The sequence below is a fragment of the Perognathus longimembris genome, chromosome 4 (genome assembly GCF_023159225.1).
Source record: "Perognathus longimembris pacificus isolate PPM17 chromosome 4, ASM2315922v1, whole genome shotgun sequence".
NCBI classification, from domain to species: domain Eukaryota; kingdom Metazoa; phylum Chordata; class Mammalia; order Rodentia; family Heteromyidae; genus Perognathus; species Perognathus longimembris.
The window spans coordinates 64639411-64664786 of NC_063164.1; the positions used below are offsets into that span (position 1 = coordinate 64639411).

At 37.5% G+C, this 25376-nt stretch overlaps 1 protein-coding gene across 2 annotated transcripts in view; it reads right to left on the reverse strand.

Annotated features, from left to right (window-relative positions):
• Positions 1-25376, reverse strand: part of Gpd2 (glycerol-3-phosphate dehydrogenase 2) — a 141958-nt gene that overhangs the window by 23039 nt on the left and 93543 nt on the right. For both annotated transcript variants that reach the window (XM_048345443.1, XM_048345442.1), the window contains exons 7-9: positions 20210-20374; positions 19212-19356; positions 11032-11225 (exon numbers count right to left, since the gene is read on the reverse strand). In XM_048345443.1, coding sequence (XP_048201400.1) covers positions 11032-11225; positions 19212-19356; positions 20210-20374 — 504 coding nt within the window. The remainder of the gene's footprint in view (positions 1-11031; positions 11226-19211; positions 19357-20209; positions 20375-25376) is intronic.

Genomic DNA, 25376 nt, shown 5'->3' on the forward strand with positions numbered 1-25376 from the left:
GACTAGACAATGATTGTTTGGATTAGGTTATCTACCTATTAGTTCCCTCCCAACATTGAGATATATTTTTCTGGATTTTGCAAATATATTGTTCCTGAAAAATACAGTTTGTGCCTCCCTACCAGTAAAATGCAGTAATGACAGTACAAGGCCATAGTTATAACCTATGCTGATAGACACAACATGACCAAATGTGAAGAATTAGCTCTAACCTCTTAGCTATAAAATAGCAACTAACTAAGCTAACATTCTTCTCCTTATGCCTTATTTGCCCAAGTTGGAAACTTCATATACCGTTAGACAAACCCTAATTAAAATTTGCTTGAGACAGATTCAAAAACAGCAGATGAACAGCCAGAGTAGAGAGTCACTAACCATCTTTACATTCTGCCAGGAACTGCGGCAGCCATCTTGTAACTATGGGGGAACAACTTTAGGATAAACAAACTTGGAAATGGAAAATGAAAATAAAGGCCAAGAATCATAAATATTGCTAAATCACTAAATTAGTCACCTCTTAAACTTTCTTGTAGATGAACTTCTTGTCTTATAAGGGTTTTGGGTTTTTTTTTACTTATTAAATAATTTAATGTTCCCCTTCTTAAATGAATCAGCTAAATGGGGCTTTTCTGTCTCTGTATTAAAACCCTATTGATGCTAAGTGATAGAAATGTTTCATGTATTTAATGTTCAATTGCTAGCTGTTAGAACTATGCAAATGTGATTTTACATAACTGAAGAAATCTGTTTCAACCTTTAATTTTAACTAATTTAAATTTAAGTAGCCATGAGTAGGGAATGGCTACCATATGGCACAAAGCAGGAATAGAATAAATGCTACCAAACGGTGGATATTGGACTTGTCCTGGTAGATTACTCTAGGTCTTTTCACCATGCCACTGTCTGTAATGGAGCATCCTTCCATGGAAGTGTTCTTGTACTTGCTTCCCACATGAGAATAAAATCTGTTTTAATAGTATCCTTCACCTTCACTTTACTGTTATCTATATTCTAAATTTATCATTTCAAAGTATCCACTCTTACCAATTTCATGAGATCAAAGAAGTATAATGAATTTTAATCAATTCATAATTTCTACTACCCAGTTCTTACCTACAAATGGGCCCTATCTTACAGAATATAGGAAAGAGGTAGTATTAAATAAGACCTACTTTAGCTCTCCATGGTACAGTCTCTTAGGAAAATAACATAAATTGGGCCTTTCACACATCAGAGTTCAAAGATTGATCTTATTTTTTTGGTTCTCACCCTTCCAAGTTAGCTACACAAAACTTCATGACTGGGGCTGGGAATATGGCCTAGTGGCAAGAGTGCTTGCCTCCTATACATGAGGCCCTGGGTTTGATTCCTCAGCACCACATATACAGAAAATGGCCAGAAGTGGCGCTGTGGCTCAAGTGGCAGAGTGGTAGCCTTGAGTAAAAAAGAAGCCAAGGACAGTGCTCAGGCCCTGAGTTCACGGCCTAGGACTGCCCCCCCCCCCAAAAAAAACCCTTCATGACTAACTTATCCCTTCCTAGCCATGTTAGTAATCTTCAGCAATGTTAATTCTAGTATTTTTCCACACATCAAATATTGAATCAAATAAAAAATCATATGTAGTGATTAATAAATAGTAAGTGGAATTAAAGCATTGTCTAACATTTTTGTGTCAAAGTATAAGAGTTGATATTAGAAATTTATAAGTAAAAATATTTGAGCATCTGAGATAATATACTAGGCTTTCCCTAAAATATCTACTTATTACATAGTTAAGCAATTAGCTATTTTCTTTCAAAATAGGTATTTGGGGGTATTCTCTTTCATGCTTGTCACTTGCAAAAAAAAATCAATAAAAGCCATGTGAAAATATGTAAATGAACACAGGGGAAAGTGTCAGAAATCAGTACTTCTCTACCCTCATGTTTAACCTACTGGAATGAAGTGTTAATCACAGAAATAAGATACCATATTACATTTATAAACTAATGAAACTAGGAAAAGCAAAGCGTGTGACACTATAATTAAACAGCTGGAAAACATCCAAGCCTGTGTAAGTTGATAACCCTCGTACAATCTCTGGCAGGGAAAGGCAGGTCTGTGGTGAGTTGATATGGCCAGCTCAGTTGTTAATTGAATAACAAGCCATCTATAAACACAACTAATTGCACATGTGAGAATCTGTGTACACGTATACAAGTTGCCTAGAGAAGCACTCTGGAAAAACTACATGGATAAAGCACTCGACAAATCTTCTGTCTCTCTCAATCGGGTTAAGTCATAGCTTAAGTCTTACCACTGCAATCTTCTGATTAACCTCTACACAGAAGCCTTAATGATACATTTTTCAAAAGATCATTTTTCTTCAGTAACTCAATACGAACTGCAAAACTATCAATTACCCGTTTCAGAAAAGAACAAACAAGTAATCCAGAAAATCCCGCCTGTGAATGGAAAGCTTTCTAAATTGTAAAAGAAGACATAGTCTTATTCCTAACAGACAAAACGCTTTTCAGAATGGTTCTGACAAATTTTGCACAAGTATGGCAGCTGCTGGGAACAGCATGCAGTATTAGGATTTGACTTCTCTTTCTGTCTCTCTCTCTTAAAGATATAGACCTTTAGGGGAGGCTGGGAAACTATTGTCAGAATTTTAATTATCCATTTAACAAATGCTTTTAGCATAATTATTTCAACCTTGGTAGACACAAGACATTTCAAAGCTATTGGTCTAGGGTCTAAATCTAACTTTTTTCTTTTAATCTGTGAGGACTGGTCGAAGGGATTCATGATAAGATATGAAACCAATGCTAGAGCTGGAAATATGGCCTAGTGGCAAGAGTGCTTGCCTTGTATACATGAAGCCCTGGGTTCAATTCCCCAGCACCACATATATAGAAAATGGCAAGCAGTGGTGCTATGGCTCAAGTGGCAGAGTGCTAGCCTTGAGCAAAAAGAAGCCAGGGTCAGTGCTCAGGCACAGAGTTCAAGCCCAGGACTACCAAAAAAAAAAAAAAAAAAAAAGAAAGAAAAGAAAAAAGAAAGCCATGCTAGCTTAAAACTAATCTCTGTATAAGACCAATAGAAAAATAAGTCACTGCAGGCCAAAGATGCCTAGAGTTTCCATGAATGAACTGATGATACACTTATTCCACTCCCTAATGGATGTAAGACCATCATGGAATCCAGGCCTAGTAACATGGGTGCTTACATTCATACTCTTGCTCTAAATCTAACTAGCTATGAGCCAGAAAATGTAATCTCACAGGGCCTCAGTCTTTCAAGTACTGAAGTAATTACCCAAAAAAACTCAAAAGGACATAGGCAATATGATTGCTTAGCATAATTCAGTATAAAAATGTAGTTATTTTTAAATAAGGCATGTAAAAAATAGATATTAGAATGTTTATCCTATAATCTAATAAACAGATTTGAATCAAACCAAATGGTTCTTCAGAGTGAATTTCTTTTTGCCTTTCATTTGTATAGGAGAATTTGGGGTTCAACCAAAATTCCTTGAAAAAAATAGAAACGATGGGCTAGGATTACGGCCTAGTGATAGAGTGCTTGCCTGTGATAGAGTGCTTGCCTTGTATACATGAAGCCCTGGGTTCGATCCCTCAGCACCACATACATCAAAAAGCCAGAAAGGCGCTGTGGCTCAAGTGGTAGAGTGCTAGCTTTGAGCAAAAAGAAACCAGGGACAGTGCTCAGGCCCTGAGTTCAAGCACCAGGATTGGCAAGATAGATAGATAGATAGATAGATAGATAGATAGATAGATAGATAGATAGATAGATAGATAGATAGGAAAAGGAAAGAAAAAGAAAAAACAGAAACATGAATAGAGATGTACTTCTGGTAACTGTGTTAACTGATAGGTATCAAGACCCAAAATGAAATTCCTCAAATAGGCTTTCAGTCAACTAGAAATAAGAATGGCAAGCACACATGTATAAATAGGAAAGGTGTAATTGGCTGGGAATACAAGGAAATGAATGCAGTCTACAACAGAGCTGTCACATGCTCTTTTATCCTGGAGATTTGCTACCTGGAGGACTTGTAATCTTAAAATGACCACTGGGGGAAAGGCTAGGTCTGGACTGATTAAGTATTAACTTCAACTACTTTTACCAAATGTCAGAATTAACAATAACTCTTGGTTAGTATCACCAATTCCTTGACTAGCAATAAGTAAGGTAGTTGAAAAGGAGTTTATGGACCAGTCATGTGTTCTTTCTAATGATAGGCAGAATTAAAGTGAGCTAGTCTCTGTTAGAGCCCAAGGCTCATTTCACTAGTAAGATCCCCAGCCACAATTTGGACAAGCAGCCTACTGAAAACCACACTTGCCTCCACAACATGAGACTCTCAGAGTATAAGCAGTTTGATTTCTCATTCTTACTGCATCTGAACTTTAAGCTTTTTGAAAATTTCACTCTAGAGTTCCCTTCTCTTGCATTAATCTTACGTTTTCTCCAACATTCTAAACTTCTTGATCTTAAGGCAGAAAAATAAGTCTACTTTTAACAAAAATGGTACCCAAATAAATAAATGTGCAATGAAGCAAGATTCACTATCAATACTAAATGTACTGAATGCAACCATCAGACATTGAAGCTCTTCCTAAATTTCAAAATGAAAAATGTTTCAAACTAAAATGGTGTGAGTAAATGGTTTGAGTACTGAAATGTGGGCATTACATTAGACATAAATATTTCTCAAAAAAAAAAACAAACTACGTGTTAGTATAGTGTCTTTATACTATTATTATAGATATCCAAAGAGACTCTATTCAGATAAAATTATATTACCTTAAGTTAGAATTAACTAAGAATATATGTGGACTAATCAGTTAAAACAAGATAGTAACCTGAGCCATTTTTAAAGCACTTTGATTGCAAGAATACATGCTTACAAAATGGAAAAAAAAAATCTCTTCTAGGAAAAAGATTCATAGATGCTAGTGAGTTGCATAAAAATACACAAAAATAGTGTTTTGTGTCTTTTACTGAAGCCAACATTATTAGATGATTCCTGTATAAATACATGAAAAGTATTTCTCAAAAGTCTTACACTTGTGTGCTTTAATATATAAAGATTTAGCCAAGCACTAGTGCCACAAACCTAGCTACTCAGGAGGCTGAGATCTTAGGGCTGAGGTTCAAAGTCAGCCAGGCAGAAAAATCCGGGAGACTTTTATCTCCCATTAACCAAACAGAAGTAGATCTGTGGCTCAATTTGATACAGCACTAACCTTGAACAAAAGAGCTCAAGGGACAATACCCAGTCTTGAATTCTCAAGCCCCACAACATAGATAGATGGAAAGAGAGAGAAAGACAGAGAAACAGAGAGAGATTTTCAATTGCTACCACTATTGAAAATCCTGAAAGCACTTAAACTAATCTTAATTCAAAACAATCATTACTAGTAATATGCAATTAAATAACAAGATCTGTACCTTAAAATAAATTCTTACCCAGAGGGGCTCCAAGTGAGAACCTATTTTAGACTGTCTTAGACTTATTACAATACTGTTGTCTACTGACAGTTTGACCATTGACCGTGGAAAGACAATGATCAGAGACATTTGGAAGTATAAATATTTTGCCAAGTTGAGAAGCTGGAACCAAGGGTATCCCAGAACATCCACCTGAAACAAAGCCTGAACCTTTAAAGGTATGTGGCTTGATCTGGAAATGAAAAAAAGTATTACAATGATCAAGCTACTGTATTTTTGAAGGATAGTAGATGAATAGACACAAAGACAATTGTCAAAAACCTTGCAAGAGATGCAGAGAGCCGAGGCCCCAGTGGAATCAAGCTAGCCCTCAATAACAAAGGATACTACGGAAACTACACAAATACTTGGAGGCTAAATTCCTCACTGATATCTAACATTTGGGTCACAGAGCAAATTAAGGATGAAATTAACGAGTTCATGAGCCACAACGACAATGAAAATATATCACAAAGAAACCTATGGTATACAGCAAAGTCAATGCTGATGGGCAAGATCACTACCCTAAGCACACACATTAAAAAAGTGGAATCAGATCAGGTGAATAACCTCACAATGCAATTAAAATGATTGGAGAAACAAGGAAAAATTGAATCTAAAATGACTAGGTGGAGAGAGATTGCATAGATGAAAGAAGAGATAAATCTGATTGAGAATAGAAAGACCATTCAACAAATAAATAAAACTAAAAGCTGGTTCTTTGAGAAAATAAATAAAATTGACAGACCCCTTGCAAGATTTACAAAAATTAAGAAGAGAAGAGACTCATATCCATAAGATCAGGGACACCACTGGAAAAATTACAACAAATACACAGGATATTCAAACAATTATAAGGAACTATTTCCAGAACCTTTACTCACTAAAGAACAAAATTTTTACAGAGGTGGATCAATCCTTAGAGAAGTATAAGCTGACCAAACTGAATCAAGAAGAAATAAATCAATTAAATAAACCAATAACCTACAGTAAGATACAGGATGTAATCAAGAGCCTTCCAACAAAGAAAAGCCCAGGCCTGGATGGATTCAGCAATGAATTCTATAAAACCTTCAGTGAACAGCTAATACCAAAGCTCCTCAAACTCTTCCGTGAAATAGAAACAGAGGGAGAAATCCCAAACTCATTCTAAGAAGCTAATATCATACTCATCAACAAACCAGGCAAAGACTCAACAAAAAAAAGAGAAATACAGACCAAAGCACTAAGGAACACAGATGCAAAGCTCCTCAACAAAGTATTAGTTAACAAGATCCAGGAACTGATCAAGAAAATTAGACATCATGATCAAGTAGGCTTCATCCCACAGACGCAAGGATGTTTCAACATCTGCACATCAATAAACGTAATTCACCACATCAACAGAGCTCAGACCAAGAACCACATCATCATCTCAGCCAATACCCAAAAAGCCATACATGTTAAAAGCCTGGGAGAGAACAGGAATAGAGGGAACATTCATTAAAACAATAAAAGCCATATACAACAGACCAACTGGTAATATATTAAATGGGAAGAACCTAAAACCATTTCCCCTAAAATCAGGACCAGGACAAGGATGCCCACTCTCCCTGCTACTATTCAACATAGTGCTGGAATCCCTAGCCATAGCAATAAGGCAAGAGGAGGACATCAAAGGGATCCACATTGGTAAAGAAGAAATCAAACTATCCCTGTTCGCAGATGACATGATATTATACCTGAAGGACCCAAAAGACTCAGTCCCCAAACTCCTAGAACTAATAAACCATTTTGGCAAAGTAGCAGATCAAATCAACCCACAAAAATCAGCAGCTTTTCTGTATACCAGCAATGTACAAGCAGAAAAGGAAATTATGGAAATAATACCATTTTTAATACTTAAAAAAATATTACCTAGGGATTAACCTAACTAAAGACGTAAATGACCTATTTAATGAAATCTATAAAAATCTAAGAAGGGAAATCAAACAGGACACCAGGAGATGGAAAGACCTCCCATGTTCATGGGTAGGCAAAATCAATATAGTGAAAATGGCCATATTGCCCAAAATGTTATACAAATTCAATGCAATCCCCATCAAGATCCCGGCTACATTCTTCACTGAAATAGAGAAAGCAATCCATAAATTCATATGGAACAGTAAAGGACCTAGAATAGCCAAAGCAATTCTAGGCAAAAGAAGCAGCACAGGAGGAATCACAATACCAGACTTCAAGCTCTATTACAGAGCCATCATACCAAAAACAGCCTGGTACTGGCATAAAAACAGACCTGAAGACCAATGGAATAGGATAGAAGACCCAGAAATAAAGCCGCATTCTTACAGTCAGCTGATATTTGACAAAGGAGCTAAAGACATACAATGAAAAAAAACATCGCCTCTTCAACTACTGGTGCTGGGAAAACTGGGCAGCCACATGTAAAAAACTCAAAGTGGACCCTAACCTATCACCATGCACCAAGATCAACTCAAAATGGATTAAGTACTTCAACATCAGATCTGAAACCTTGAAACTACTGAAGGACAGAGTAGGAGAGACACTAGAACTTATAAGCACAGGTAGGAACTTCCTGAACAGAATCCTAGGGGCACAACAAATAGGGAAGAGACTCGACAAATGGGACTACTACAAAATAAAAAGTTTCTGTGCAGCTAAAGACATAGCCACTAAACTAGAAAGACAGCCAACCATATGGGAAAGGATCTTCACCAGCACAGCAACAGACAAAGGCCTAATATCCGTCATCTACAGAGAACTCAAGAAACTAACCCGCACCAAACCCAGTAAACCAATTATTAAATGGGCAAAAGAGCTAAAGAAAGACTTCACAGGAGAAGAAATAAAAATGGCAAAGAAACATATGAGGAAATGTTCAACATCCCTGGCAGTAAAGGAAATGCAGTTAGAATGGCATATACTCTTAACTCAGGCAACAACGATTGCTGGAGGGAATGTGGGGAAAGAGGAACCCTTCTCCACTGTCGGTAGGAATGCAAATGAATGCAACAACTTTGGAGACCAGTATGGAGGTTCCTCAAAAAGCTCAGCATAGACATACCTATGACCCAGCCATACCACTCCTAGGCATCTATCCTGAACAAGAGGTCTCAGGATACCATAAAGACATCAGCACATCCATGTTTATCACTGCACAATTCATAATAGCCAAAATATGGAAACAACTCAGATGCCCCTCCACAGATGAATGGATCCAAAAAATGTGGTACCTTTATACAATAGAATACTACATTGCAATTGGTATTCGCAGGGAAATGGTCAGAGCTTGAACAAATAATGTTGAGCGACACAAGCCTAGAACACAGAGAACAAAGGGGCATGGTCTCCTTGATATATGACTGTTGGGGGGCGGGGAGAGAACAGTAGAGACCAGGTCTGGAAAATAACAAAATTCTTTTCAAATGGTATTTCCACATGTTTACATTATGTATCTAAAACCAAACAACTACTAAACAAACATAAAAAGGTCTAGGACCAGGCTGGGGATATGGCCTAGTGGCAAGAGAGCTTGCCTCCCATACATGAAGCCCTAGGTTCGATTCCCCAGCACCACGTATACAGAAAACGGCCAGAAGGGGTGCTGTGGCTCAAGTGGCAGAGTGCTAGCCTTGAGCAAAAAGAAGCCAGGCACAGTGCCTCAAGTCCTGAGTTCAAGGCCCAGGACTGGCAAAAAAAAAAAGGTCTAGGGGCTGGGGATATAGCCTAGTGGCAAGAGTGCCTGCCTCGGATACACGAGGCCCTAGGTTCGATTCTCCAGCACCACATATACAGAAAATGGCCAGAAGCGGCGCTGTGGCTCAAGTGGCAGAGTGCTAGCCTTGAGCGGGAAGAAGCCAGGGACAGTGCTCAGGCCCTGAGTCCAAGGCCCAGGACTGGCCAAAAAAAAAAAAAAAAAAAAGGTCTAGGGCAGACCTATCAGTGGATCACAATAGCTCAACAGCTATGTACACATGATTATATAAGATGAGGATAAGCAAAAACAGCACCAAGAGGATTCTATTGTTGACATTATGTTTGATGTTCTAGGTGAATTTCCTTTGGCGTTCCCTACATGGTTACTGTATATGACTTTGGTACACTGGATATTGTATATATGCCTACCTGAACTAGGAAAGGGAAAGAAAACTGAGAGTGTAACAGATATCACAAGAAATGTACTCACTACCTTATTATGTGACTGTACCCCCTTTGCACAACACCTTGTCAATAAATTTAATTAATTAAAAAACAACAACAAAAACCTTGCAAGAGAATTTTTCCTAAAGTTAATGAGGAGACACTCAAGAGTTATTTTTGTGCAGGAATGTGATAATGACAATTATGTGATAATGACAATTGTTTTGAAAGCAAGCTGTGATACAGGATGGGACAGAGACCTGAGAGAGGGAGGCCAATTAAGGGGCAAATGCAGTGATGTTCAAATAAGAAATAGCATGACTTGAAACAGGGCAATATAGTAGGAAAATGTCATCATGTATTCAGAGAAGACATACCTGTGAACTAGATAGGGGATAGAAAGAGAAAAGACCACCAAAGAAAAGCATCCCATTTTCATGGTGGATGACTAGATGAATAGTGATCCTACTAACACAGGATAATGTAGGGCCACAGAGAGAAAAACGTTGTACAAAAAAAGGCATAATACAACTTCATTGGAGAAAATATTATGACATCCCAACTAAAGACCCAGGGTAAGAAATGAAAAAAAAAAAGTTGTTCTGTCTTCACTATGCATTCCACATTGTAACACACTGCCATGGTATAGATAGCTTGTTCTCCAAAAATTCATTTGGTAGAGACTTGGCCTCCACTGAACAGAAAGATGGTGGGGCCTTTAAGTTGTGAGCTTAGTAGAAGACAAATGACTATCATGACCACCCTCAGGAAGACACTGGTTTTACTTTATGGGTTAGCTCTCCTCACCCAAGAATAGACTCATTCCCAAGAACATGTTTACAGAAAGAATTAAAAAAAGAAAACTCTCACATGCACTCCTATCTTGTCAGGCCATTGCCCAGGGATCAGACAGATGGAGATGCCTAAATTTGGCCTCTCGTCCTCCAAAACTGTGAGGTAAGTAAATATCTTCCTTCTTTATACAACCACCCAGTCTCTTATATTTTTGTCAGAGCAACACAAATTGGACTGACATAGTCCATTTAGCATTGCTTTGTTCAGATTTTTTTCTATGATTTCCTCTACCTATAAAACAGACCTTTCCAAAATGCAAAGGCAAAACATTGCAACACTTTTCTCAAAGTGCATGAGTGCTTTTGAGGTTAGATATGCCACTCCAACTCGCCTTTAGAAATCATCTGAAACAAGCTGCATGGATTTTATGTGGATACAGAGAGCAGAGAAGAAAAACCAAACTCTCAATCCTATTGTAATTTGGTCTTGAAATTTTTCTAGGAATTCCAGGAATGGAGACTGATTCAGAATAGAGATGAGGTAGATACACTGAGAATTTCAAAGAGAAGATAAACGGAACCAAAATGCCTAGATTACCTTCGACATCACAGCTCAGGTAGTTGCGTACTTCATTCAGAATGAAGTTGATATCTTCTTCTGAAGGAATAGGATGGGGTGTGATGTCTGTTGGGGTATCAGTAGTGCCAGCAATGGTCATCTTTTGCCAGGGTAAGAAGAAAATAACTCGCCCATCACTAGTTGCTGGATCTAGAAGTCCCATGCTCTCTGGGCTGAAATTAAAAAAAAAAAAAAAACTTCTGAAATTAATAATAATAACTTCTGAATTTAATAATAATCCATATACTATTTTATTCACAAGGGCACTAATAAGCAAAACAGAAAAGGCATAAGCTATTACTTTGTTCCTACTCTAATCCAGAACTTCCTAAATGAAAAAAAAAATACTTTGAGTAGCAAAAAGGATCTGAGCAAATTTGATAATAATATTATTCTTCAGTAGAACCACCCTCTCCACCTCAACAATGCAAGGTTAATTAACTTCCAATTGTTTGGTTTTTATACTCCTTGGACCATTCACATCAGATAATGTCACAGGGATAAATGTCTATAATTTCTTTTATTATGGTCAATTAAGGATAGTTCTTCAACCTTTTTTCAAGTCTATGAAAAGTATTTTCCTAAGACATTTGACATTTGGCACATCTTTCAGTAGAAGGTCTCAGAAATGTATGAAAAGTAAAGAGTCTAACTTTCTAGAAACTAGAATGTAATTTAAAAATTCTTTATTCGTTTGTGCCTAGATGAATTTTTGGCACTTCACCAAACTTGAGATTTTTTACCTATTTCAAGATTACAGAAATCTCAGGAAGTATATGCAGAACAAAATAACTTAGTTTTCTCTGAAATAACAATGTCCTAGGATATGTCAATGAAGAGGAATACCTTAGCAATAAATTTTTTTTCAAATAAAAGACACTTATATTATGGTATTACATTATGGAACACAGTGGCTTCTATGAACTCTTTCACAATATTAGCCAATAACTTTCACTGACACAAACTGATCTAAAAGCCAAATTATAAATACATGTGATAGAATAGATAACTTCATATAAATATTAACAAAACCAGTAGGATTATGACTAGAGACTATTGTTTTGATGCATTTATAGCCATGCAAAGAAATGTGCACAAGTTCTTAAAGCCCTGGGAGGCAGCTGAAAGCACCATATTCAAAGAGAAACCAATAAATATTCCCATAACTTTCAATTTAAGTGAGTTCTCATCTAAAGATATTTTCTATTAAATATATACTTTAGCTTCTCCTAAAGCAACATCTTAAATAGAAAATAATTCTATCTGAACAAATTTCAAGAAATTCCTTTTATACACACGTGAGCGTGCACACACATACACAAAAGGGCAGTGATTAACTTTGTATATTTATCATTCTTTTGCATTTTAAAAAGGATTTATCTAAATATGTAAGGAAGCTAGCAACTCCTTAAAATAAATCAAAATGTTTTTATATTAAAAGACATATACCAAGCTGGGCACCGGTGGCTCATGCCTGTAATCCTATTCAGGAAGCTTAAAAAGTTCAGAAGAGGCGCTGTGGCCCAAGTGGTAGAGCATTAACCCTAATCAAAAAAGCTCAGGGACCGCTTCCAGGCCTGGACCAGCATCATATTTATTCATATATGTGTATAAATATATATATATATATATCTTCATTCATTTCAATAATAGGTTTCCTTTACTGAAAGCATAGGAGTACTTTCTATGTAAGGAACTCTGGGTCCTGTTCATCACCTATTTGAGACATACTGAAGTGAGTGTCACAGTCATTTCTCTGTATCAGGAAAGTCTTATATCACTTAGACCTGAAGCTAAGATTCCCAGCTTTTACAAAAAAATTATTTATTGTCAAAGTGATGTACAAAGGGGTTACAGTCTCATACATAAGGTAGTGAGTGCATTTCTTTCTTATCAAATTTGCTACCACATGCCTCATTTTTCTCCCATCTTCCCCTCTCCCCATTTCCCTCCCCTCTCCCATGAGTAGTACAGCATATAGTTTTGTAAGTATTGCTGTTGTATTGATTTGTCATTTATCCTTTGTCTCTCCATTTTGATGTTCCCTTCCCTTCTCTAGTTCCAATAAACATATATCCAATACCAAGGGTACCAAAATCAGTTACAGTGACATCTGGCATAAAACCATAGGGAAGAAAAGAAAAAGAAAAAGGCATAATTTCACATATTATGGTGAAAATAACAGCAAAATGATAAACCAGATATGTACATAACTTGGTGTTGATTTTGCTTAGCATCATCTTATGTTTCCATATGTACCTAGCTATTAAACTATTGTGATCTTTTGCTAGGATTATCCTAGACATATGCTAATTATTTCCAGTGAGGAAACCCATAGAGTCTATGCCTCATTCATAAGGCAATGGAAGGACTTGGGAAAAAAATGCATACTAAGTGAAGTGAGCCAGACCCAAAGATTCCCAACTTTTATCAGCGGTATTTGAAGGAAATTGTTTTACTTCACTGTAGTATATAGAAAACTGCAAATATTGAATATTTGGGCAGCAATAAAAGTGGCTATATACTTTCTTCTTTGTATTCATCACAAAAGTCTAGAAATCTTTAATCATATTTCATGTATAAAATAAAGTGTCTTGACTAAACCACAGGTTTGCTAGGCACCTTTTGTGGTTGCCTACTGATATACCCTTAGATGAAATCAGACACAGGCCCGCACATTAACAGGTTCAGACCTCACGCATGCAGTTTAATGAACAGTACATTGGTGAAGAAAAAAGAAAAGAAAGAAAGTGATGGGGGGTGGGGGGAGGGAAGGAGGGAGGGAGGGAGGGAGGGAGGGAGGGAGGGAGGGAGGGAGGGAGGAAGGAAGGAAGGAAGGAAGGAAGGAAGGAAGGAAGGAAGGAAGGAAGGAAGGAAGGAAGGAAGGAAGGAAGGAAGGAAGGAAGAGGGAAAGGGAAGCAAGAAAGAATAGGGCAAATTCCAAATTCAAATACTTGAGACACAAATTACATATGTTGTTTTATGTGCCACCATCATCTCATGGACCAGGTAAGGTGGGCCTCAAATAATAAATCTTTATTAAACTTAAACATAAAATTTTAATACTCAGTAACTTAAGTAGGAAATACAGTTACAAAAATGCAACTACTGAATCCTTTAAAAACTTTCACTGCAATAAAAGCCATTTACAGGGTGAAGGTGACGATAACCATCACACAAGCCATGGCAGCTGCAGAGACCTGGGCAGCTTAAGTGAAGACATATGTGACACACATAAAGTTTCACAAGCACAGAGGGAAGACAATGCTATGAATGAGCAGTATAAAAATTTTAAGAATCCACTTGGATATATCTTTCATGAGTTCTAAATTACCTAGTTTGTACTCTCCCTTAGAGAAATATTTGTTTTCTTCAGAAGGATTAATTCTACAAGGTCAGAGTGACATTTGTTCATGGGTTCCAGCCATGGTAATAGTAAGTACTATGCAGCATGGGACGAGTCTCTCTGCAATCTGTGTGATTCATGTGACCACAGGAAGAAAGCCAGTGCTAATTTATGCATGTGTCTAGGATTAAAGGTAATGAACATTTTCCCCCCTGAAGACCATTGCTTTCCCGAAGTTCCCTTAGTTAAACTGAAATCAATGAATGGTTAACTACTTAGAGAACAAGGTTAGAACTAACAGTATATACACACGTTATAGAAAAAGAAAAAGAAAAGACTGACCGCTTGTCACTACCAAAAAAGCATCAGTAGGCTAGAAAGAAAAGATAGTTATCTGTATGCATTTCCTTATAGGGTGTATTATCATTGCTTTTTCAAAAGAACCTAGCCACAACTCTGATGGGAGTTCCAGATTGGTTCATAATGTCAACTAAAAGATATACAGAACTGATTTCTGTGTGATGGATTTCTTGAAATTAAAAAAAATTCCTCTCACCTCCTCATCCCCTCCAAAACTGCTACCATAACTTAGGTTAATGCTATATGCAGACTTTTAGTCAGGTGCATAATATATTTAGCAAATGCCATAGATATTTCTGAGGATGGCCAAACAAGAAAGATGACACGAATGGTCTTTGTTCTTCACAGCTACTAAACTCACCATACTACAAACAAATCAAGATGTAATGGAAGTGAATAACCTCAGCAAGTCCAGAGCAATTCTGTCTCATCCCTAAAGACCTGGTTAAAGTCATCAAGTTACAATTACTAAGTGGCATAGGCTATGATGAGACAGTCTCTACAGTCGGAAGTCTCCACATCCAGGCAAGAGAGGGTCTTGACAGGGAAAGGAAATCATTCTTATGGGAAACCAGAAGTGTAGTTGCCTCAAGGGCAGTGCTTAAAGGGCCTTCCTCCAGCCATCAGTCCATAGTCAAGGGACACACCTGCATTGAGCCTGACTAGAAACCAATCTACTGACCACTATTCTAACATTTCCAACAGGATTACAGCTGTTGTTCTCAGTGCAAATAAAACAGACAGTAACTTTTCTCAAATAGAATGAGATTATTTTCTGCATCTCAGATTGAAGCAGACCTACCTGCAACTAACTACTTCATAATTTAGGTGGAGGTCTTAATCTAAAGCTGAAATTTTAGGATTTAAAAGGGACATTTTTCTTTGAAAAGATTACATCTATGTATTATACTTATCTATATACTTTTATCAAAAACCTCCCTATTATAAAGTGTACAAAGCATGCTACACAAAAATATGTTACATAATCACTTACATGTAAGTTTTTTTTAAAAAGAGGATATTCATTTATACAAGTAGAAACATAAAACTTTTATAGAAAGAAGACATGTCTTCTGATTATAGAAAACAGCTGGTCTGGAGAGAGGAGGGAGATTTTGCCGTCATTTGTTCATAGTGTCTGAAATCTGTGATCATGTACTTAACATTATTTTAGTCATTTTGTTATTTAGTTATTCATTGCTGATAAGCATTATTTTGGCACTAAGGTGAAGAATTATTATTTTGCTTTCACATTCTAAAATTTCCATATTTTAAAAAGTCCCTTACTAATGTGTTAATCAGCTTTCCTGTATTTAAAAAAAAAAAAGAAGAAAAGAAAATAGCTGAGTTATTCAACTTATAAAAGAAAAGGTTGATTTTAGCCTAGAATCTTGGAGTTCCCACCCATGATTAGTTGAGCTCACTGAAAGGATAGAGGTAGTTGAAATTAGCAAGCAGCAGAACAAAACTATTCAAGAAATGCCAGGGCAAAAGCGAGCAAGAGGCAGGAACCCCCACAATCTCATTTAAGGGCATGCCACTCCATGACCAAACACTGTGCACTAAGCTTCATCTCTTTTAGAATTCTACCACTACCAAAAAATGGACAAGAGGCTAGGTGCATTTGGGTCACACTTGTAATTCTAGCTACTCAGAAGGCTAAGGTATAAGTATTGTGATTCAAAGCCATCCTAGGCAGGAAAAGACTGTGAAATTCTTTATCTTTAATTAACTGCCAAAAAGCCAGAAGTGGAGCTGTAGCTCAAGTGACAGAATACCACCCTTATACAAAACAGCTAAAGGACAAAGTACAGCATCCAAGCCTTGAGTTCAAGTCCAGTTATGGCACAAATAAACAACCAAGATGTTAACACCTGGGCTTCTGGGTGACAGTCTAAGATCTTATCTAGCATGTACTAGGTAATTGGTTTAATCCTCAACACTAAAGGAGAAAAAAAATTAATGGACTTTTACATAAAACTCTATACCAATAGCTAATACAGTAGTCAACAAAATGGATTTTAAAAGTAAACAAAAGATCACTGTCAAACTGTATTCAAGTTCGGTACTATCCAAGATTAAGGAATTGGCATCTGAAAGAAAGAGCTTTTCCAAGGTCACACAGTTAGCAAGAATGTGGGCAATGAACAAACCCAGGAAGTGCTATGCCAAGGTATTACTCTTATGTTCTATACTATCTTGTCTCTGCATTAGAGGAAAGCAGAGTATTTCCCATTTTATTGATAGGAAAAATAAAGTTATAAACAAATTATTTTTCCAAAAAGGATTTTATCATTTTGTGACAGAATCAAGCTAAGGTCTTTGGAGAAATAACATTAAAGGATAATAGTGAAGAAAACCTGACACTATAAATGTGAAAACATTGAATCCCAGCACTTTGGGGACTAAAAAAGGAGGATTATGAGCTCAGGGACAACCAGGACTCTATTTAAGGAGTTGGAGGCCAGCCTGCGTTACAGTGACATTGTCTCAAAAAGAAAATTGCTAAGATATATGATATGATGTGTATGTAAGTATATGATAATTACATCTGTGCTGACATCAGATAACATTGTAGGCTTTATCATTCCTCTATGGAAAATTATGACAATATAGAAGATAATAACTATTATATATTGTCATATTATCTGTTGATAAACTATTTAACATATTTCTTAGCCTTTTCTTTAAATAGAAATTCATAGTATTTAATGTACAGGTGAAAATGGAACTAGATAAAATGAGGTGGGTGAAGCTGAAAAATATGGGGGAGAATGATGAAAGATCAAAATGCACTAAATTCAGGGCTGGGGATATGACCTAGTGGCAAGAGTGCCTGCCTCACATACATGAGGCCCTGGGTTCGATTCCCCAGCACCACATATACAGAAAATGGCCAGAAGTGGAGCTGTGGCTCAAGTGGCAGAGTGCTAGCCTTGAGCAAAAAAAGAAGCCAGGGACAGTGCTCAGACCCTGAGTCTAAGCCCCAGGACTGGCCAAAAAAAAAAAAAAGCACTAAATTCACAAAATAGTATTTTGAATCGAAACCCACTTTGTACAACTACTTAAGGGTAATAATAGTAATAATAAATCACTCAGACTTTTCATGTGCAGTTTCACAATGGTGAATACATACAGAAAAAAAATACTTCATTTAGATCCTACTCCATATGTGATTTCTAGTCCTAATTGTCTTCCTTGGACAACAAAGCTATTTACAGTTACATATACTTTCTTTCGTAGATACATATTCTATTCTTCTAAGGTGAGGAACTCAGGTTGTTTCTAACCTACCTACCTTTAACACTCTCTGTCTCTCTCTCTCTCCCTCCTTCTGTCCCTCCCCTCCCCTCCCCTCCCCCCCACCCCCTCTCCCTCCCCCCCCCCCCCTCTCTCTCTCTCTCTCTCTCTCTCTCTCTCTCTCTCTCTCCCTCCCTCCCTCCCTCTCCCTCTCCTTTCTTCTTTTCTATTATGCTGGACTGGGGATTCAACACCTCAAAGTGATACTTGGCTTTTTCACTCAAGCCTGGCATTTGACCACTTAAGACATACTTCTGCTTCCAATTTTTTGCTGGTGAACAGAAGATAAGAATCTTTCAGGATTGTCTGTCAAGGCTATGAACCTCCATCCTCAGATCTCATTGAGTAGCTAGGATTAGAGGCATTCGCCTGGCATTTCTAACCTTTCTTAAGAATAACGAATGGCCAAAATAATACTTCTGCATATAAATCATTACTTTATGTAGAATAACTACTTTCCCACTGCCTTAGCCACATATGGGAATAGAAAAAGTATGTGTGTTCTGTATTTGTTGTGGTTGAATGGACAGACTTATTTAAATGTTCATTAGGGAAGACTATTTTAATGATTTGACAAAAAATATATAAATGTGTTTATTAAAAATTCCAAACATACACAAGAGTATGTATTTTACCCACCCTCCAGCAGAAATGATTTTTGATTAGTAATTATTTTCCTCTTATCTCTACCCCTCCTTATGTCTCCTGATGCCAACCTGATATTAGAAATTATATATTTGATATAAAGTTATAAACCTAAGAATCCTAGTGTGTCTCACATTTTCCATCAAGGTTTTTTGAAAAAAATCATTCTTTAAATAATTTAATTAAAATATATCCTTCATGGAAATTTTTGCCAGATAATGTCTTAAGAACAATTTAAAATGCCAATACTTCAATTTTTCAATGTGACACACTGAACAAAACATAACATAAAAAATTAGGCTCCAAATCAAGGACACTTAGGATCCAGATTGCTAGAAACTAGGATTCTATTTTGTTGTGAAAGAGTTCCTTAGCTTATTTGTTCTCAAGCTATACAGTGAGTTAGAGCACTTATTATTAAACAGACACACTGTACTGGAGGTGGTTAAGTGCCCAGTTACTTGCATTCTTTTCTCAGGTGATATTGGCCAAGGTGAAACCCAGTTACCTGTAGTAGCCAGGCATGACAATGTGGACGCCAGCACTCGCCTGACAGATAGCTGGCGAGTCTTTATCATCCATTTTGCGCACAGAATCTGTGAAAGGTCCCGTAGCATTGATAACACATTTGGCTCTCACATCGAATTCTTGCCCTGTGAAAGAAATCAGAATCCATCACATTTACCCATTTGTTTCTCTGAGTTCACTGAGTCTGTATTTTCCTAATGTATCCATTAAGTTAACCTAAGGTGACATATATGGCATACTACACTAAGTGATGAGAGCAGCTAGAGTTATTAGGAGCCAAACAAAAGGCTCATTCCTAAGTAAGTTTACTAGAAGCAAGTCCAAATTAAGGGGGGGGGGGGGGGAGAGGAGACCATGCCACTTTTCACTATGATTCTCAGTCTATTTATAAAGCTCTCACGAACGAGGCCCCAAACAAAGTGGATGAGTACATAAGCTACTTTCTCCTTGAAACTCAGAAGCAAAAACAGCATTGCAGGAAAAATTCCCAAGGCAGAACCAATGGCATGTCTAAAACAACAAGACCAGGGTAAAAAGAAAAATCTCACCCAAGTTAAAGGTGACTAATTTTTAATGATGTGTAAATGCACTGCTGGTGTCACCTAAGTAGTGCTTTGAAAAGTGGCACATTTATTAATCATATGTTTTTGTAGTGGAAATGGAATGTACTCATAGCTGTGGAGATTTTGTGAGCATGTATCATCATCATCATCATCATCATCAAACACAAGGGGGAAAATTGCCAAGTCTCACAAGGGAAAATGTTCATGTTAAGACCAGTGATTGTTGACAATAAGGAATATAATTAATATGACCCTGAAAATCTGAACTTCATGAAAGAAAAGTGACAGGAAAAATTGTAATTCAGCAAGGCAAAGTATTCCAAAAGACAATCCCCCTTTACACATACACACATACACACACATTCACACACACACACACACACACACACACACACACACACACACACGAGCATACCTGTGAGGACATCCTTGCACCGTGCCCCGCTCACGCGCTCCTTGCCTGTTTGGGGGTCTGTCTTCTTGAGCAAGCGCACGACCTCCATGTAATTGGCTGTGGCAGCCCCGTACCTGGCAGCAGTGAGAGCAATGGCAAGGTTCATCCGTGCATCGTTGTGCTGTCCTGCAGCAGGGGAAAGCATCGGGGAGGGACAGGAGTCACCTCGAGCCACAGGCTGGTGGTACAGAAGGGTGTCACAACAGATATGTCACATCTGTCCCTGTCACCCAGAATATCCATGATGGCTGGGCAGCTCTACAGGGCATGATTTGAAAATACATGGTCATTCTCACTCAGGCATTTACCTGCCACAGCAGCAAGGTCATTTTGTGTACCAGAAAATAATGGCAAAATAATATATCCTTTTCAGATACAGAGCTAACATAATTATCTGAAAGTTAAAGAAGAAGTTAATTATTCTCTCTACGTGGGAGCATATGTATATGTCAGGCTTTTCCTAATACAGAAAAACCATAAGCATGAAAGTAAAGCAATTCAAAACTTCAGAATATTTGACACCCCAACTGGTGTTGACGAAAAATTTTCAAGAGTATGTGCTCAATCTAATATTCAAAACCAAGAACCTAATCTTCCATGGAGAATCTCTCAGCATTCCATAAAAGGATTTTTTTCTGGGTTTGAATTTTGATCAGGGCTTCTTCAAATGTAACATTTTTTAATTGTACATTAAAGGTAAGAAATTAAACAGAGCAAAATTTAATTACAGAACATTTCCTACCTGTATTGTTAAAGATTTACTGCTGAAAAATCCTAGTTAAAGAAAACTAAAGGGGAGGAAAGAAGGGGGAGAAATGATTAATCACTTTAAAATACTGGCATCACTGGAGACTTTTTCTATTTATTATTGCCAGTGGAGTTAACGCTGACCAGGAAGAATTACTCGACATTGCAGGGGCCAGGTTCTCTGTGCCCTGAATAATTAATTATCCAGGACTCGATGTATTGAAGCAGAGTTCAGATTCCCACACACTGGGATCAGTTCTATCAAGATAATACTGATAAAGGGATGAATTTGTAATGGATATTGTTGTTGATTTATGTTGCCAGCATACCAAACATTTAGTATAAATGGTTTATGTAAAGTTTCTTCCTTGAGATTCAGTCTGTGCAGGGCTAGAAGGACTACACAAGTAATCTGTTCCAGCTAAAAGGGCAAAGTTATAAAGAGAGAATCGATGACTGAAGGTCCTGCCACCCCTCCCCACAAACATTTTCTAAAACTGCTGGACTAATTCTATCAGCCAAGAAACTGCCCCCAAATTATGTGCACTACCAAGTGGGAAATGTATATATTAAACCACAATATGCAATATTTTATCACTGCTTTAGAATGTTATTCAGGCATTTAGCATTTATTAGTGAAAAATGTATTATCCTAGATTTAATGTAGCCAAAATTTAATACATGGAAAATAGGAGAAGGGACAAAGCAATGATGACAACAGTAGCAGATGAGGTGCAAGCTGGAAGAAAGGATATATAATTAATACTATCAGTTTCAACTCAGCAAAACTTTAAAATTGCTTAAAACAATCAGTTGGTACAATAGAAGTTGAAGGAACCAACCTTCATTAATGTAGGGGTCTTATTTGAAAGCAAAATCCATCCACAATGTTAAATGCACACAGTCCACAGAAATTAAAATTTCTTTGGAGAACATTCCAAAGTAGGCATCCACTCAAGACTTCGGGTGGATGTAATGGGTGGATGTAAGTGTGTTACACACTCACCAGCAGAGGCAACCATTTGGTAGCACAAGAAGCCCAGTTATCACATAAGCTACAAAAACTCATCTATTATTATGTGTTGATTGAAAAGATGTGATACAGCCAGGCACTGGTGGTTCATGTCTATAATCCTAACTACTCAGCATGCTGAGATCTGAGGACTATGGTTCAAAGCCAGCCTGGTTAGGAAAGTCTGTGAAACTCTTATCACAAATTAACCCCAGAAAACCAGAAGTGGTGCTGTGGCTCAAGAGGTAAAGTGCTAGCCTTGACCAAAAAAGCTCAGGGAGAGTACCTAGACACTGAGTTCAAGCTGCAGGAATAGCACCAAAAGAAAAAATGAAAAGGAAGAAAGATAAAGTATAACTCTAGAAGATCATGTGTTTTTAAAAAAAAAAAACACATTTTAAATATAAGATAATCACTATTCCAAGGAACATTTACTAAATGACAGATTCTTTTGTAAAGTGACATACCTATCACACAATCTTGTGACCCTAAGCCACTTTTGATAATATAAAACTTTCTCTTAGAAAATTCTAATTACAGCAAAAATATATAGAATATACATAGTCTGCATTGAAGGATGGTGTCATATATAAAGTTGTATTGCTTCCATCCTAAGGAGTGGAACCCTAATGAGTTTCTCAATCCCAATACAATTTAAGGAAATGGTCAACCACACTTGAAGACATGAGACACAAACTCATTCTGCTGGTTTCCTGTTTATCCATATCTACCCCTAGTAGCCAGCAGCACAGCATCTGACTTTAGCTTGAGTTAGGATTATCACTTACTGGCAGAAACCCTTCAGGAACGGTCCTCCACTGTCACAATTCTACTCCCATTGTTATTACTAAGACTGCCAAATAATTTGCAGCTCTCTGAATGTTCAAATCATTTCATACCTTCTTGTTTTGCCCCCACTTTTTTTTTTGCCACTCATGGAGCTTGAACTCAAGGCCTGAGCACTGTCTCTGGCTTCTTTTTGCTCAAGGTTAGCACTCTTCCACTTGAGCCACAGCACCACTTCTGGCTTTTCCCATATATATGGTGCTGAGGAATCGAACCCAGGGCTTCATGTATATGAGGCAAGCACTCTACCATGAGGCCATATTCCCAGCCCTTGTCCCCACTTCTTATTCCTCTGGTTGGGAACCAATCTGGGGGATCTAGAAAAATACTGCTCATCTATAATAATCTGTATCAACTGTCTCCCCAAAAACTCTTTCCTGATCTGAATCTTGCCTTTTCTAAAGTAAAATTGTTCACTCCATTTCCTAGGTCAGCATTCTGTCTTAGATACACCTCTTAATAGACTTGCTGATGCTAAATTCACCCATGCATCCATCTACTTACAAAAATAACAAGTCTGTTGAGCAGTGTGAACTGTAAAGACAATGTAATAGAACTTACTGTCCCACTATAACTTACTCTCCCACTGTAATTACTCTCAGGAGGACTTCCTTGTTTGTGTTTTTTTTTTATTTTTCTTCCCCATTAACAAGCAGAAAATAGATATATATTTAGTACTGACATTAGCCACGTTCCATTCAGTATGTTAAATAATGAAGTAATTAAAATCTCATCTCTGAAATACCTTGTCTCTTTAGACATTGAGGAAAATCCCAGAAATGTGTAAAATCTGAACATAAGCAGCCCTTCTATTTAAGCTGAATAGTGGGACGAGATGGAGAAATTGTTCTGAACGATTCTCTCAGTTTGTCCCTTGCTCTGCAGAATACATAGTTATTATTAGCTCTTAAAAACTGAGGACTAACCTAGGTGAATTTCCTTTGGCATAGGCCACGTGGCTACTGTATATGTTTTTGGTACACTGTGTATTGTATATATGTCTACCTGATCTAGGGAAGGGAAAGAAAAACAGGGTGTAAGATATCACAAGAAATATACACACTGACCTATTATGTAACTGTACCCCTTTTGCACAACGTGTCAAATTTTTTTTAATTAATAAAAAAAATTGGCACACTAAAAAAACAAAACTGAGGACTAAGCCAGTCATGGTGGCTCATGCCTATAATCCTAGCTCTTCAGGAGGCTGAGATCAGAGGATGGCAGTTCAAAGTCAGCCTAGGAAGAAAGTCTGTGAGATTCTTATCTCCGATTAACCACTCAAAAACTGGAAGTGGTACTTAGACTCAAGTGGTGGAGTACTACCCTTGAACATAAAAAGGCTCAGGGATGGGGCCCAAGCCCTGAGTTCAAGCCCCAAAAGCCCCCCCACCCCCCAAAAAAACCTGAGGACCAAGCAACTTCTCCCTCAGCTTAGAGAGTCTTCACATTCCATCCATTCACCACTATAATTTGCCAATTTAGAATAGAAAGCAAATCTCCTGCTCCTCTTCTACTCACATTAAACTTACCCTTTACACCCTGAGATACCCAGATGCCTGCAGCGCATAGTTCCTGATGTATATTCCTAACGACGTCTCCACAACCCCCTTGCCTGACATTTTGAAAGGTATCTGTATGCCTCCTGTATTTCTTTTTTTTTTCTTTTTGCTGGAGAAGAAAGTTTCTGACAACACTGAATATCATTGGAATGTGATACAATCATCCTAAATCTCCACCCAATTGATCTGCTGCTGAAGTTGAGATTTTTCAAATCTGTTTCCTCACAGCCAGGCAGCATTATCTTGTGTTGCACTGATCAGCGAGTAGCTTTACCTTGGCACTTACACAAGGACCCAGACGGTAACTGGGAAAATCTGTTTCCTGCTCTGTTCGCGTTTGCACTTGAAATCTTACATATGTGCACATACTGAGCTTACAGCTCTGAGGAGAGGAAGCACGTAAGAGGTGGAACTATAACTGTTTTCACTTGTTTAGAAAAACAAAACATGAAATCTACCCACTAAAAAGAATAAGGGCTGTTGGTGGTGGAGATGTTGTGTTCATCCTCAATGGCCTTGTACAAAGAAGAGTCAGGGGTATTTTATGACCTTGTACAAAGAAGAGCTGGGGGTATTTTAAGTCAAACATGCAAACCTATGTGTATTTTAGGGTGTAACCATCCAAAAGGTAAGTTTTATATATAAATATTTTGGAGACAAAGCAATATTGCTTTTTATGGCAACAGATATAATGTGCAAATAGCTGGGGGAATCACTGAATGTATAAAGACCATGAAGAATGAGTAACATGAAAAAGAAAACATGTAACTGGCATTATCCATGTCCTTCAGGTAAATGAAGAAGCAAATTATGTGATGCAATGAAATGCTACATAGAATATTCCTTTTTAATGAACATACCTGTGTGGGGGGAGAGAGAGAGACAGAGACAGAGAGAGAGAGAGAGACAGAGAGACACTGAGTGTGATGTGCCAGTACTGGTACTTGAACTTGGGGTCTTA